General features: G+C 46.2%; 1 protein-coding gene across 1 annotated transcript; it reads right to left on the bottom strand.

Moving 5' to 3' along the window:
• Window positions 1-11,591: 11,591 nt before the first annotated feature.
• LOC124654151 (protein LEAD-SENSITIVE 1-like) lies at window positions 11,592-15,876 on the bottom strand. Its single transcript, XM_047193182.1, has 2 exons — window positions 15,781-15,876; window positions 11,592-12,547 (listed from the first exon to the last, which is right to left on the bottom strand). Exons 1-2 carry the CDS (start codon window positions 15,872-15,874, stop codon window positions 11,826-11,828), a joined length of 816 nt encoding a protein of 271 aa, XP_047049138.1. The 5' UTR covers window positions 15,875-15,876; the 3' UTR covers window positions 11,592-11,825.
• Between the last annotated feature and the right edge of the window lie 1,230 nt (window positions 15,877-17,106).

Below are 17,106 nucleotides of genomic sequence, written 5' to 3' on the forward strand. Positions count from 1 at the left end.
CACTAGCAATGCTAATAATTCATATGTTGCTGCACCTCCTACTATCAATGGTAAAATAATTGGTGTTGGCAATGTTTCTACTCCTAGTGCAAAGCGCGCGAAGTTACCTGAAACTGCTAAAACTGCTGAAACTGCTTGTGATAAAACTGCTGAAAGTTTTTCCAACCTTGGGGATGATAATCCCATTGCTTTAGATTGTAATGATTTAGATTTTGATGATTGCCACATCTCTGAAGTTATAAAGTTCTTGCAAAAACTTGCTAAGAGTCCCAATGCTAGCGTCGTAAACTTGGCTTTCACAAAACATATTACAAATGCTCTCATAAAAGCTAGAGAAGAGAAACTAAAACTTGAAACTTCTATTCCTAGAAAGCTAGAGGATGGTTGGGAGCCCATCATTAAAATGAGAGTCAAAGATTTTGATTGTAATGCTTTATGTGATCTTGGTGCAAGTATTTCCGTTATGCCTAAGAAATTCTATGATATGCTTGACTTGCCACCATTGAAGAATTGTTATTTGGATGTTAATCTCGCCGATAATGCTAAAAAGAAACCTTTGGGGAAAGTTGATAATGTTCATATTATGGTTAACAATAACCTTGTCCCCGTTGATTTTGTTGTCTTGGATATTGAATGCAATGCATCTTGCCCCATTATATTGGGAAGACCTTTTCTTCGAACCGTTGGTGCTACTATTGATATGAAGGAAGGTAATATTAAATATCAATTTCCTCTCAAGAAAGGTATGGAACACTTCCCTAGAAAGAGAATGAAGGTACCTTATGATTCTATTATTAGAACAAATTATGATGTTGATGCTTCATCTCTCGATGTCACTTGAGATACACTTTCTGCGCCTAGCCGAAAGGCGTTAAAGAAAAGCGCTTATGGGAGACAACCCATGTTTTTACTCCAGTATTTTTGTTTTATATTTGAGTCTTGGAAGTTGTTTACTACTGTAGCAACCTCTCCTTATCTTAGTTTTGAGTTTTGTTGTGCCAAGTAAAGTCTTTGATAGTAAAGTAAGTACTAGATTTGGATTACTGCGCAGCTTCAGCATTTCTTTGCTGTCACGAATCTGGGTCTACCTCCTCCGTAGGAAGCTCGAAAATTATGCCAATTTACGTGCATGATCCTCAGATATGTACGCAACTTTCATTCAATTTGAGCATTTTCATTTGAGCAAGTCTGGTGGCCTAATAAAATCCATCTTTACGGATCGTTCGTTTTGACAGATTCTGCCTTTTATTTTGCATTGCCTCTTTTGCTATGTTGGATGAATTTCTTTGATCCATTAATGTCCAAGAGCTTTATGCAATGTCCAGAAGTGTTAAGAATGATTGTGTCACCTCTCGAACATGTGAATTTTTATTATGCACTAACCCTCTAATGAGTTGTTTCGAGTTTGGTGTGGAGGAAGTTTTCAAGGATCAAGAGAGGAGTATGATGCAATATGATCAAGGAGAGTGAAAGCTCTAAGCTTGGGGATGCCCCGGTGGTTCACCCCCGCATATTCTAAGAAGACTCAAGCGTTTAAGCTTGGGGATGCCTAAGGCATCCCCTTCTTCATCGACAACATTATCAAAGTTCCTCCCCGAAACTATATTTTTATTCCGTCACATCTTATGTACTTTGCTTGGAGCGTCGGTTTGTTTTTGTTTTTTGTTTTGTTTGAATAAAATGGATCCTAGCATTCACTTTATGGGAGAGAGACACGCTCCGCTGTAGCATATGGACAAATATGTCCTTAGGCTCTACTCATAGTATTCATGGCGAAGTTTCTTCTTCGTTAAATTGTTATATGGTTGGAATTGGAAAATGCTACATGTAGTAACTCTAAAATGTCTTGGATAATTTGATACTTGGCAATTGTTGTGCTCATGTTTAAGCTCTTGCATCATATACTTTGCACCCATTAATGAAGAAATACTTAGAGCTTGCTAATTTGGATTGCATATTTGGTTTCTCTAGAGTCTAGATAACATCTAGTATTGAGTTTTGAACAACAAGGAAGACGGTATGGAGTCTTATAATGTTTACAATATGTCTTTTATGTGAGTTTTGTTGTACCGTTCATCCTTGTGTTTGTTTCAAATAACCTTGCTAGCCTAAACCTTGTATCGAGAGGGAATACTTCTCATGCATCCAAAATACTTGAGCCAACCACTATGCCAATTGTGTCCACCATACCTACCTACTACATGGTATTTATCCGCCATTCCAAAGTAAATTGCTTGAGTGCTACCTTTAAAATTCCATCATTCACCTTTGCAATATATAGCTCATGGGACAAATAGCTTAAAAACTATTGTGGTATTGAATATGTACTTATGCACTTTATCTCTTATTAAGTTGCTTGTTGTGCGATAACCATGTTTCGGGGACGCCATCAACTATTCTTTGTTGGATATCATGTGAGTTGCTATGCATGTCCGTCTTGTCTCGAAGTAAGAGAGATCTACCACCTTTATGGTTGGAGCATGCATATTGTTAGAGAAGAACATTGGGCCGCTAACTAAAGCCATGATTCATGGTGGAAGTTTCAGCTTTTGGACATATATCCTCAATCTCATATGAGAATAATAATTGTTGCCACATGCTTATGCATTAAAGAGGAGTCCATTATCTCGTTGTCCATGTTGTCCCTAGTATGGATGTCTAAGTTGAGAATAATCAAAAGCGAGAAATCCAAAATGCGAGCTTTCTCCTTAGACCTTTGTACAAAGCGGCATGGAGGTACCCCATTGTGACACTTGGTTAAAACATGTGCATTGCAAAGATCCGGTAGTCCAAGCTAATTAGGACAAGGTGCGGCACTATTAGTATACTATGCATGAGGCTTGCAACTTGTAAGATATGATTTACATAACTCATATGCTTTATTACTACCGTTGACAAAATTGTTTCATGTTTTCAAAATAAAAGCTCTAGCACAAATATAGCAATCGATGCTTTCCTCTTTGAAGGACCATTCTTTTTACTTTTATGTTGAGTCAGCTCACCTATCTCTCTCCACCTCAAGAAGCAAACACTTGTGTGAACTGTGCATTGATTCTTACATACTTGCATATTGCACTTGTTATATTACTCTATGTTGACAATTATCCATGAGATATACATGTTACAAGTTGAAAGCAACCGCTGAAACTTAATCTTCCTTTGTGTTGCTTCAATACCTTTACTTTAATTTATTGCTTTATGAGTTAACTCTTATGCAAGACTTATTGATGCTTGTCTTGAAGTACTATTCATGAAAAGTCTTTGCTTTATGATTCACTTGTTTACTCATGTCATTACCATTGTTTTGATCGCTGCATTCACTACATATGTTTACAAATAGTATGATCAAGGTTATGATGGCATATCACTTCGTAAATTATCTTTGTTATCGTTTTACCCGCTCGGGACGAGCGTAACTAAGTTTGTGGATGCTTGATACGTCTCCGACGTATCGATAATTTCTTATGTTCTATGCCATATTATTGATGATACCTACATGTTTTATGCACACTTTATGTCATATTCGTGCATTTTCCGGAACTAACCTATTAACAAGATGCCGAAGTGCCGCTCCGTTTTCTCGTCGTTTTTGGTTTCGTAAATCCTAGTAACGAAATATTCTCGAATTGGACGAAACGAAGACCCGGGGCCTATTTTGCCACGAACCTTCCGGAAGACCGAAGAGCATACGAAGTGGGGCCACGAGGTGGCGACACCACATGGCGGCGCGGCCAAGGGGGGCCCGCGCCGCCCTATGGTGTGGGCCCCTCGTCGTGCCCCCGACTCGCCCTTCCGCCTACTTAAAGCCTCCGTCGCGAAACCCCCGATGCGAAAACCACGATACGGAAAACCTCACCGAGACGCCGCCGCCGCCGATCCCATCTCGGGGATTCTGGAGATCTCCTCCGCACCCCGCCGGAGAGGGGATTCATCTCCCGGAGGACTCTACACCGCCATGGTCGCCTCCGGAGTGATGAGTGAGTAGTTCACCCCTGGACTATGGGTCCATAGCAAGTAGCTAGATGGTTGTCTTCTCCTCATTGTGCTTCATTGTTGGATCTTGTGAGCTTCCTAACATGATCAAGATCATCTATCTGTAATACTCTATGTTGTGTTTGTCGGGATCCGATGGATAGAGAATACCATGTTATGTTAATTATCAAGTTATTTCATATGTGTTGTTTATGATCTTGCATGCTCTCCTATATTAGTAGAGGCTTCTGCCAAGTTGATGCTAGTAACTCCAAGAGGGAGTATTTATGCTCGATAGTGGGTTCATGCCTGCATTGACACCTGGGACAAGGATGTAAAGTTCTAAGGTTGTGTTGTGCTCGTTGCCACTAGGGATAAAACATTGGCGCTATGTCCGAGGATGTAGTTGTTGATTACATTACGCACCATACTTAATGCAATTGTCCTGTTGCTTTGCAACTTAATACCGGAAGGGGTTCGGACGATAACCCGAAGGTGGACTTTTTAGGCATAGATGCAGTTGGATGGCGGTCTATGTACTTTGTCGTAATGCCCAATTAAATCTCACTATACTTATCATGCCATGTATGTGCATTGTTATGCCCTCTCTATTTGTCAATTGCCCGACCGTAATTTGTTCACCCAACATGCTTTTATCTTATGGGAGAGACACCTCTAGTGAACTCGTGGACCCCGGTCCATTCTTTTAATACCGAAATACAAATCTGTCGCAATACTTGTTTTACTCGTTTTCTCCGCAAACAATCATCTTCCACACAATACGGTTAATCCTTTGTTACAGTCAGCCGGTGAGATTGACAACCTCACTCGTTTCGTTGGGGCAAAGTACTTTGGTTGTGTTCTCGCAGTTCCACGTTGGCGCCGGAATCTCCGGTGTTGCGCCGCACTACATCCCGCCGCCATCAACCTTCAACGTGCTTCTTGACTCCTACTGGTTCGATTAAACCTTGGTTTCTTACTGAGGGAAACTTGCCGCTGTGCGCATCACACCTTCCTCTTGGGGTTCCCAACGGACGTGTCAACTACACGCATCATGGTGTATCCACTCAGTTGTGGGTATCCATTATGAATCCTCCAATAAAAAAAAATTTACCAGCTACGAGCTACCAGCTGTGAAATACTAGCTGCGGAATCCCCCTTTCTTTTAGGTAAAGAAATGTTCAGGCTGTGGCTATCTGTTACCAGCTGCAGACTACCTAGTACCAGATGTAGCTTATTGGATACCAGCTGTGGTGGTGGGGAAATATTGCAGAGCTTCGTCGTAGCCGTGCAAGAGGAGGAGGAGGAAGGGGCGGCTAGGGTTTGGGGAGAGGGGACTTGGACTGCGACTTGTGTTGCTCTTGGGGCTCCCCTTGCCCTCCTTTTATAGGTGGAAAAGGCCCTTGGGTCGTCCAAGACCTGCCCCCAAAAGTTTGGGAGAGTTTCGGTAGGTTCATGTCAGCCGAAACTTACTAGAACTAGGACTCTTTTGCTAAATCTAAATTTACCTTAGGGCAAAACTCCTTAAACCATAAGGAAAACGTGGATACACCTATTATTGAACCCTCCGAACTTCCTTACGCAACCCGGATCGTCCCGGACACTTCCGAATCCTTCCATAATATTCCAGATCCTTCCAGTCTTTCTAGAACCTTTAGAAGCTTCGGTCAAAACACCGAACTTTTTCCGAACCCCGGAAAATGACTTTCTATATATGAATCTTATTCTTCGGACCATTCTGAACCTACTCGTGATGTCCTAGATCCCATCCAAGACTCCGAACAACATTCGAGCTCCATACCATATTCCATAGCTACTTAAATGACATCAACCCTTAAGTGTGTCACCCTACAGTTCGCGAATGACGCAGACATGATCGAGATACCTCTCCGACCAATAACCAATAGCGGGATCTGAAGATCCATAATGGCTCCTACATATTCAACGATGACTTCGTGATCGAGAGAACTATGTGCATTTGTACCGATTTCCTTTGTCGCTCGATATTAAACTTATCCGAGATTCGATCATCGGTATCACTATACCTAGTTCAATCTCGTTCCTGATAAGTGCTCTTTACTCGTAGCGTGATATGATATCTCTTGTAACCCCATCACATGCTTCCAAGCTAATTAGATATCATTTCACCGAGAGGGCCCAGAGAATATCTATCCGTCATTTGGATGGACAAATCTCACTCTTGATCCATGAGCTTCAACTCTCACTTTTAGAGTACCCAATGCCACCTTTATAACCAGCCAGTTACGAAGTGGTGTTTGATGTCATCAAAGTATTCCTCCGGTGTTAGTGATTAACATGATCTCATGGTCGAAAGATTTACGTTACAATGCATTTGATAGCTACAACAAAATGAACTTCAATGACTTGATCTTATTGCTACGCTTACTATGGGCATGTCCATCATATCATTCTCCTAATGATATTATCTTGTTATTAACAACATCCAATGTTCATGATCAGGAAAGCTTGATCGTCAATTAATCAACAAGCTAGTTAAACGAGAGGCTTAGTAGGGACTCCGGTTTGTTTACAAAACACGCATGCATTAATATTTCATTTTAATGCAATTATAGCATGAGATATAAACATCTATCATAAATATTAAGATATAATAACAACCACTTTATTATTGCCTCTCGGGCATATCGCCAATAGTGAAGACGGTGTGAGAAAAAAAATCACTTTTTCACACCTCGTATCTTCTAGAATATTATAGTGCTAATATCTAAACAAGATAATTGTACTATAAATATCCAATATGCATGGTTTTTGTTAAACTCATTCAGCATGCAGCCCTTTCTAAAAGAATCGACCAAATAAACGTAAACGCATTTTATGGTACACCTTGATGCCACACACTGTTCCGTAAATGGACGCTATTCTATCATCTTTATGACTTTGTCTACATTTGAATGGATTATGAAGCGAGCTGAACTTTGCTATCTTCGTTGATTCATGATGTTGAATACAATAACACTAACTATCATTAGATGTGATTTAGTATATGTTGCACGATTGAAAACATATTTAAGATTGAGAGGTGGCATAAGTTAAGCACAAGTAAAATAGGTTAGTATAAATAACGTCCTAGCATGGTGCTTTTCAAAAGAGAGATGATAATTTTCTGATTTTGCATTTTCAGTTTGGTTAGTACATTTCTTATCGAGTAATTTTTTCGAGTGTGTCTAGAAAACAAATTACTGTTAGATATGTAATTTAAGTTGTATCGCTCGTGACATCGTAAGATCGGGAGAAACATAAATACGTAATGCATATAAGCAACTCCTATCCTGTGACTGCGGTAGATCAATTGCAAAAGAAGAAAAAGAAGATCTACAACTTTGACTTGTTGACTTCGTAACAAATATTGTTGTTTTATCCTTTTTTTTAGAAAAACAAGGCATAGCCCTGGCCCCATTTGTGAAACCAGATGTCACAGCGTTATTACAAGCATTTCACTTCCAGACTTACAACATTAAGCATAGCTAGCGGGAGGGACAAGTTCCATAGCTCTCAAAATAGGGGGGGGAAACATCTGACGATAACTAAAAAAACAAACCGAGCTTTATAGAAGAAGACAACAAAAGGAGACTAAAGCCTCTAAAGCATCCTCAAACCTTCACCATATCCCACCAGCATCAAAGCGTTTGCTCCCAGGGTTCTTGATAGGTCCGTAGCAGTGATAAGCAGAGGTTCAGATCCCCACTAGTAGAATAAGGGCCTTTGGTCTCGATTTTGCAACCGGGACTATGGAATCGAGAGTAAAGGCCCCCCTTTAGTGTCGGTTGTGATGTGAACCGGAACTAAAGGCCCTTTACGTGGGTTGCGGGCGCGCGCCGGGGTGGAGAATCTTTAGTCCCAGTTTGTAACACCAACTGGGACTAAAGGCTATAAACCCTTTCTTTATCCAATTTTTTTCTAATTCTTTTCTGGTCCATCCCTTTTTCTATTATTTTCAAAATTTCTAGTGTTTCAGTTATTTGAAAAGTTTAGTTTCTAACTACTCTAGTCAAATTACTTAGTCCTGGTCAAACTTCCCGCTCGGTCATCCATCCTTAAACTACTCCAACACTAGCACACTTAACTTCCGAGTTTCTTCCGTCCCGCTTCCAGTCCTTTGAGAGCATGTTGTTGATAGTAGTATCACATCTTTCAAGATATCACACTTCTATATTGTATGAATTCTAAATAATTACTTTAATAAAAAAGTAATGAAGTAACAATAATCTTGAGTAAATAAATAAAAATATTTTATTTCTTTTTGCAAAAACTAATTAAGTAAACCTATTTCCCTTTGGTAGTTTGAGAATCACAAAATTTTCATATTTTTTAACTAAACATCAATGATTAAGTAATAATAATAATATTTACGCAGAATGCAATTACTAATTTTAATTTTTCTAAAAAATATATATATAATCCCGAATTTATGGCAAAAACTAAAATCTTCCTACTTTCATATTTCCCTTTGGAATTTTGAGAAATCGGGTAAACACCGGTGAATTCGGATGTAACTTCTTGAGACGATCATTTTGACTCGGTTGGTGTCTCGAACCGGAACTAAATGTCCCCTTACCAATCGGGACTAAAACTTTTCAACGTTCTAACCGTTTCGAACCAAATCGAAAGCCTGATTTTCTACTAGTGCCCCTCTCATGATTCATAGTGCATGCTTCCAGAACGGTTTTCGCCCTCTTCTCAGGAGTCGGCCAGGTTCCGGCCAAAATAGGCAACAATTAAACCGCCCTGTTGTCAACAATTAGGTGGTGTGTTTGACCGTCTATAGTGTCATTATAGCAGTTTGATAGGCTAACGTGCACTTTTGGCTCTCAGGTGCGCGCCCACCCTATATTAAAAACACGTCCGAAATTTACTAAAAAAGTATATCGTAAATTAAATGGGTAGGGAATGTATGCAGACATGCGTACATTAAATCAGGAACTAAAATATTAAGTTATGAGCCTACACAAAAATAACAAGATATACTGTTCACAATATAATAGTAGACACATACTATTCACAATATAGCAAAAATCCATCTTCTCTTTTTTGTGTAGGTCACATAAATTCAAATTTTTCCTTGAAAATTGGCACGAGTAAGTAGCATGGTGACATGTATGTGCGTGAATTATTTAATTTTTTTGACACATTTAAATAGGGTTATTCGAATATTTTGAATATCAGGGTATGGTGAGTGCACCACCCTATATTCGTTTGATCGCATACAATAATAGTTAATACCACAATTCACGCATATCACACAGTTCTGAAAATTGGGGTGGTCTGTAAAGTTGTTCGGTTAATTCAGTTACTGACCGAATTGACCAAATGAAATTCGGATTCTAAAATTTGCTACCTAATATGTTGATCGGTCTTTTCATTCTCAGTCTTTCGGATTCGGCCTCAGTCTTTTCGGTTATTCAGACTCGGTCTTTCGGTTTTCTACCAACTGCTATACGACTACGGAGTACATCCGGTACAGTACAGTCCAAGTCAACCAGATCCACTACTGACAGAATACTAATTTCCTGCGCTGCAGCCTGTACAACACCGGGTGAATGGATGGAAGCCCAGAGATAATATATCCTGACTAATCCCTCCGTGACAGTGGTCCTAGCAATGATATTTCTCACTTTTCTCCTACCAAATCCACGCCCAGCCAGATCTCCATGCACAACCTGGCAGCTAGACAGCCTTTAGATCCAGGACAGGATCACTGGATCGGTCGAAAACAAAAGAGAGAAATTATTCGAGCAGAGGGGGTCAAGCCGCGAGATCAATGATTAAAGGTAGGAGACAAAGTGAAAGGTGAAAAGGGAGCTCAGTACTTGAGTAATTTCCAACGAAACAGCCACATTAGAGCATCTCTAGCGGAGTCCGTATATCTCAGAACCGAAAACGACGAGTTCAGTCTTACAAACTAGTGAGTTTAGAAGGTTTTTGTGACGGCACAGATCAGAAACCGTACTTGCAAACTGAAAAAACTCAAAATCAAACGTTGCAGGAAAATCAAACTCGCGATCTTCCGAAATTGAACCCATTTTGCTTCGATCAAGCTACATTTGACAATAATTTACATTAAACTAGCAAAAATACGGGGCAGTTCGAGCTACATTCGATAATTTGAGACCTAAAATACTAGATTAGGCCCCGGATTGTCACCGGGGTAGTTCGAGCGGGGGCGGAGGGTTTTTCCGCGCCGGTGACTCCTACGCGATGATGAGAGCGGCCACCTCGAACGCTGCCGCCTCCGCCGAGCTCCCGCAGGCTACAGGCGGCCCGTCTGCGTCGTCGTCATCGTTGCCGTCGCCTCGCGGGGGTAGCGCCGGCAGCGGCGGGCTGCACGAGCCGGCGGGGGCGCCTCGGCTTCTCCTTCTTCGCTCGCCTCCTCGCGCGCTGCCCGGCGCGCGAAAGCATGCGGCCACTTCCGTGGCGCGCGCTTCCAAGCGCCATCGGAGCGCGCCCGCCTCGCGCAGTCCGCCTGCGACCGTACACCCGACGGACGCGGTGGTTGCTTCCCGCCGCCGATTCGCCCCCCTCCCCTATCTACGCGTCTTAAGCGGCCCATTGCGGACGGGGGAGTGGTGGCGGAAGCGGCGTCAGAGCCGGCGGAATGGCTCGCCGGAGAGGAGGGAGGCGGCGGCGGAGGGAGTGGAAGCGGCAGAGGGGAGTAGGGTTTGGAAACCGAACTCCCCTCCGCGGCCCCTTTTAAAACAGGGCGGCCGCCGAGTTTTTCGGGCCCCCAAACTCGTTTTACGGGCTAGGCCGCGAGTTTGGGTTCCGTTCTGGTCCAGTTTCGGCCTAAACCCGTATTTCCGCCGGAGTTTTTCGGTTTCAACCGCTTTTACAGGCTCTGTTAGAGTTGCTCTTAGCGTCTTTGACTGCCCAAGATCTTCTTCCTCCTCCACATGCAGCAGTGAAGTTTCCTGGTTCCTCTGGGCCTGGATCTGCATCTGGTACTCTGGTAGAATCATTGTATAATCCGGACATGTTGCCTTCATTTTACAATCATCGAGCCTGGACCAAAGATGTACTGATCTGTGATCATACAGTGATACTATGCTCAATTGTCTCCTGCATGAATTATGTTGAGAAGTGGAAACACACTACCGACGCTTGGCCATCTCCAGTGATAATACAGTGAGTCAGTGATACATTATGACACTCTCTACCTGATGAAAAGTAGAAACAAATTCTGCCGACAGCTTACCATCTTGAGAGACTCAGAAATGGCCAAATGGGAAAAAATATAGGATTTCTGATACTGATGTTGAGCCTCCAAATTGCTCAGATTTTAAGTTCACAGTGAAAAATAATCAACACAATTTAGGCCTTAACTATGACTCGGTACCTTCTGAAAATATTTGCTACCGGTGTGTAAAACTGTAGCTGACTTTGGAGTTCAGCCTCCAGAGTGCTCAAATTTCAAAATTCATCATGAGAAACAATCAAAACAATTTAGGTCTTAATCATGACTTGGAACGTTCTGAAAATACTACTGTAGCTCTCAGTTCGCAGCAGAAGTGAAAGAACAGGGAGCGGAACACCCTTGATGAGACCTATCATATTAATAGACTAAATGGTTGAAACACATCTGATTTAGAGACCAAACTGTGAAATTTCCATCACAGATCCAATTTGGAGAGATGTTCAACCGATGGTGTGAAGTGTGCACTCAACTATATGAGAGCACGCTTCACGGTTACATTATATCTACGGCTATATATCGAGCTTATTATACTGAAGCATAGATCTGATATATTATCCACATATCTGCACCAATTATCGACGGAGTGCAGAGAAGTCGATGCTCCCAGACCGTCAAGCAGAAGTCACCTCTCGCGTTTTCTCTTCATTGGGAGCAAGCTCTTCTTCGCTTTATCTGGGCTGTTGTTCACCGACTCTGCATCTTCAATGCGGCGGAACCCAAGGTGTGACGATAAGTTCTCCACTTCTACTTTGGTGACGTCCTTCCTTACTCCTAGGTCAGTGATGTATCTACCAGCACAGTACATCCCAGCCGTGACGGTGGCCATCCCGAGTGGACCGGCAGCGAAGACCTTGAACGGACTAGACAGAAGAGCTGCCAACGGGATCCCAACGGCGGCTGATGCTTGCCCGCTCGCCCCAATGCCTGGCTCATCGGCGGGTATAAGTCCAGTCTTGCAGTAGAGTGCAAAGTCCTCGCAGTTCTTCTCGAATATGTCGTAGTTGCCAAACCCATTTTGAAGCAAGTGCATAGCTCTCTGGACCACGACCTCGGATGGGTCTGATTGGGCAATGGTGCAGGTGCCTCCTCGCAGTTTTGCAAGGAAAATCGCAGACGGCACTCCGTACTCGAAGCAGTAGAGTGAGCCATTGCCAAGAAAGCAATCCAAGCAGGTAAGCACGACACCACTATCCGACAGCTGAAACCCACAGTCTGGGAATGTTGGGCACTCCGATGAAGCCTCCGAGAATGAGATCAGGCTGGAGAAGGAGTTGGACGAATCTGAAGATTCAACCTCCTTCTTTCGCGTGAAATGGACCACTTTGCTTCCTCCGACGTAAATACCTGAACACGCAATCAGTGGTAACTGAATAAGAAAATGACCCAACACTACAACAATATCTGGAAAAGCAATATGCATAAAAAGAGGAAGATATTCAGGAAGAACCGACAGATTGGTGTGTGAGTAGGTGGGTGTGGGGCGAGGGGATAAGACAGTTTTCACAAATAATGTAGCTTTTCCAATAAGGTCGCCATGGCATCATGTGCAAAACCTACTACATGTCCTCCCTACATATGGGCTAGGGCCCTGACTGAATGCACAAAAAGGACCACGTCAATAGATACAACACTGCATCTGCCAACTAAAAGCACAGATGTCTGATGCTTTAGACACCAGCCCCATATAGCGCACAGTGACACGGTGTAGAAATGGGATATCAAAGGTGCCTGACTTAGAGCATCTCCAGCCGCGCCCCAAACCGTCCCCCAAACCGCGCCGGATTAAGCGCCGCGTTTGGGGGATGTCGCTCCCCAGTCGCGTCCCCCAAACAAAATTTCGCAAATTTTAAACTTAACTAGATTCAATTAGATTCGTCCAAACTTACATAGATTCGAACGAAATTTGACTAACTTTAAACTAAACCTAATCTAGAACCACTTGCGGCGGCCGAGAGCGTCGTAGTACTGCTCGGAAGTTGTACATGTCGTCGGTGACGACCTCCTCGCTTGACGCGCTCGTCGACGGGCTCGTCGACGGGCTTGTCCTTCACCAAGCCGCTTGGTCCCCGCTCGCCGTCGTCGGTGAGGTCCACCGGCGGCTTGCCGGAGTCGCGGATGGACATGGCGATCGCCGCGTCCGGAGTCGCCTCTCCGGGCGTCCTTGTCGTTCATGGACGCCAAGAACGCCGCCCGCAGCCCTGGGCAGTCCTCGGGGTCGTCGCTGCCGGCGATGAGCCGCTCGCTGCCGCTCGTACTCCGCCGCCAGCGCCGCCGCGACGCTTCCTCCGGCTCCTCCTTCACCTCCGGCCGGGATGAGGAGGGCGCCGCCGCGCCTCCCTTGCTGCCGCTGCCGCCACGCCTCGTGTTGACGGGCGTCGCCGGCTCCTCCTTCACCTCCCGTTTGGGAACGGTGTACGGCGCCGACCGGTAAAACGAGGACGGCGTCGATCACGCCGGTCCCGAGGAAGAAGAGTGCGAGGAGGACGAGTACGTCGTCCTCCTCGGCTGCCATTGAGGAGACGGCGGCGGCGACGACGGCATCTCCGACCTTGGAGCGCCGTTGCGGATGCCGCGGATGACGTTGTCGAGGGCGCGCCCGAACGCCCCTGCAACGTGGCGCGGCCGTCCTTGTTCCGAGCTATTGGGGCCGCCGACGAGGTTGTCGGTGCCGTGCATCTCGATGTCGTACTTCGCCTTGAAGTACGTCGTCCACCGGCGTCGTTGTTGTCGACCGCCCACGTCGGATCCAACCGCTCTCGGGCGGTGAGTTGAGCCCGACGGGCCTTGACGGCGTCCCACCATTGCTCCGTGCGCGGCTCGGCGGCGGCGGAACGCCAATGCCGTTCACGGCCATCTTCCGGCCCGCCGCGCTGGCAGCCGCATGTCCGGCGGGACCGGATACCGGCGTGGTACAACGCCCACGCCTCCGCCACGGTGAGGCTGCCGCGGCCGGGCCGTTCGCCGCGGCGATCTTGCGGGAGGACGAGCTCGACATTTTTTGAGCGGCGAGGAGAAGATCCGGGAGTGGGAGGCGGTGGCGACGAGAAGGATTATGAGCGGCGAGAACCGCAGGGCGTCTTAAAACAGCCGGCGGCTGGGTGGTTGCACACAACAACTCCGGCGCGGACGGCCACGCGGCCATGCACGACGAGACGCGTCCCTGCGTCGCCTGGGAAAACAGTCGCCTGGGAAAACAGGGACGCCATTAACGTCGCTTGACCAAAGGTAGGCGACGGGGTTTTAGCCTTCCTGTGCCGCTGACGGGTCGGGCCCGCGCCTCCTCGCCTCGCTTTTCGTTGTGTCCGGCGTCCCCGGTGCGTCCCCTGTGGGACGGGGACGGGCTCGGGGCGCCGGACACCGTATCGGGCCGCGCCGGACAAAAAAGGGCTTTGGGGGACGCGACTGGAACGCATTTTCTGTCCGGCGCGCCCCAAATCCCTTTGGGGGATGCTTTGGGGGACGCGGCTGGAGATGCTCTTACTGAAGTACTGAGAAGCAAAGTAAGAGAATGTCTGTAAATAGTTGGGGTTGAGGATCAAAGACAAAAGAGGGCAACTATGATGCCAAGTTCTCAACAAAACAATGTAAAACTAGATGTTACCATGGAGGTATTAGTTTACAGTTGCTCCAGGACAAATTAATAATTAGAGTGCTCCAAGTTCTGATGCCTTGTGAGCAATCTGAAAATAATATAGTAATATGAAGGCTACTCCACGAAGGCAACCAACAGTAGATACGGACAAGCAAGTTGGTTAGCAGTAGGTGAAGAAGAACAAGTGTCAATTGTTGTATATGTAGAGAGCAGGAGACACGGCATGTGGCCTCACGGGCTCACAGCCATCTGGAAGCATTTAGTGAAACATTTCGGGAGGTTCAGTTAAGCTCGAACCCCTCAATTCAACGCACAACTAACTGAGACGAGATGGGTTAGAACTAGAAACATGGCACGGATCCTTACGATCTATGGCGAACATTTTTTGTGTGCCGTTACAGTAATCCTTCAACCAAAACTAATGTTGTTGACGATTTTACAGAGTACTTGGCTCGAAGGGGAAGAGAGTAGTAGCTATTGTGCAGAATGGGGGTGCTACAGCTGACCAGCTCTGAAATTTCCTCTCATCCGGCTGGCAACTTGCCCTTGCAAGCAACAAAACCAGGAGACTTGGCGGTTGACGCGCATCTCCTACCAATGAAGCGATCGCCGCTTTAACCAGGGGCGTTGGCTCTAGTAGCAAACCCCAGGTTACCCCCAGATTAGATTTTTTTTTCGAGAATTCCTCCAGTTGAGACGAAATATTCAGTGGTGCAGACGCACATCACACTGACGGCAACAGCAGAAGCGTGACTGAAATTCCCCCGCGCCAACGCCCCACATTCGCCAGGCAAGGGCCGGAATTCCCGGCCGAGCCAGCGGTTCTCGCTTGCGTGCCAATCGCACGCAGTGACAGTTGCCGGCGCCGGCCGGCAGAGCAGTCCGGCAGGAGAAGCGCACGGTAGAGCCGTTGGCGGAAAATTCAGAGATTAGAATTCAGAGAAACGGAGGGGAGAGGAGGAGGGGCTGCAGGCAGGGTAGGTACCGTGGTGGGCGTATGCGTAGACGGCCCTCCATGTGTAGATGTGGTCGCCGGGCCTTATCTCCGACCGCTCCACCCGGTTGGACAGCAGCCCCATCGCCGCCGCCGCCGCCGCCGCCGAGGCCGCTCCACACGCGCGGGCGTCGGTGGCTTGCCCGTCCGTCCGTCCGTCTGTCAGCGAGAATGGAGTGGGAGCTCCATGAGTATATAATAAGGGGAAGCCGAGGCGGGTCTCAGGCGAGGTGATAATAGAGGAGGCGGAGGGGGAGGTATATTCGCGGCGGCGAGGCCGGGGGCAAGGGAATGGCGAGGTAAAGAATGTCGCTGTCACACGGCAAACCACCTACCGCACCATTCTCCGGCTCGGCCGTTGGGCTCGAGTCGAGAGTGACCCGGCCAGGAGTCGTCTCCGTCGCTGGGCTTTCCGTTTCCCGGCTCGGCGAAATGGGAAAATGACGGAGACGGTGGCGGAAAGGCCCCAGGTCGAATGACAACATCGCGCTCAGGTTCACATGGACTCGCATTCGTACCAGGTGCGGCGACATCGGCATCTCCAACGCGTGGCCATCTGCAGTTACGCAAACGTGGTCCAAAAATGTGTCAGCTTTGTGTTGAAATATTGGGCCCACTTTTAGTGGCCCAAATTAGATTTCAGTTTTTCCTATAAATCTCAAAGCCCACGTAGTGGCAGCCATGTGAGTTTGAGCCCAAGTTGGTGGCAGCTCACTAGGGAGTGGCAAGAGGTGGGAAGTTTAGTCCCACATGGAAAGTTGGGAGGAAGTTAGACCACCTTATAAGGTTGGTTGTTCCACCACTAGTAAGTGAGTGAGAATAGGAGTGCTACACGCGCGCGCTCCTTCTCCTCCTCCTCGCTCGCTCGACTCGACTCGACTCGCGCGCGTTGAGTGGATTGAGCCTCGAGCCGAGACTTTCCTTACTTTTTGCACCTCAGGAAAACGAACAGAGTCCTAGACGGACGCGTCACAGTTAGTCGGTTCGGGTCGCTCCCGGATCGTGGCCTATCTGTAACCGACTCGAACCTAGGGTTTCCCGAGCCTATATTTTGCTCTGCTACTGTTCATGTTGATCACTGCATCTAGTATGTTCGAGTTTCTTTCGTCATGCTTTATATTCTGGAATTAATCATGGAAATTGTGCCTAATTATCCAACAATCCAGAAACCTAATTGTAGGCAATTTCCTGAGTTAACAATGGCTGGTTTTGTCGATGCACCGAGGCCGGATAAGTTCACCGGTGTGCACTTTAAGAGGTGGCAAGTTAAGGCCATGCTCCGGCTTACTCATATGAAAATATTCGACGTTACCGATG

This window comes from Lolium rigidum, chromosome 5, assembly GCF_022539505.1.
Source record: "Lolium rigidum isolate FL_2022 chromosome 5, APGP_CSIRO_Lrig_0.1, whole genome shotgun sequence".
Taxonomy (NCBI): Eukaryota; Viridiplantae; Streptophyta; class Magnoliopsida; order Poales; family Poaceae; genus Lolium; species Lolium rigidum.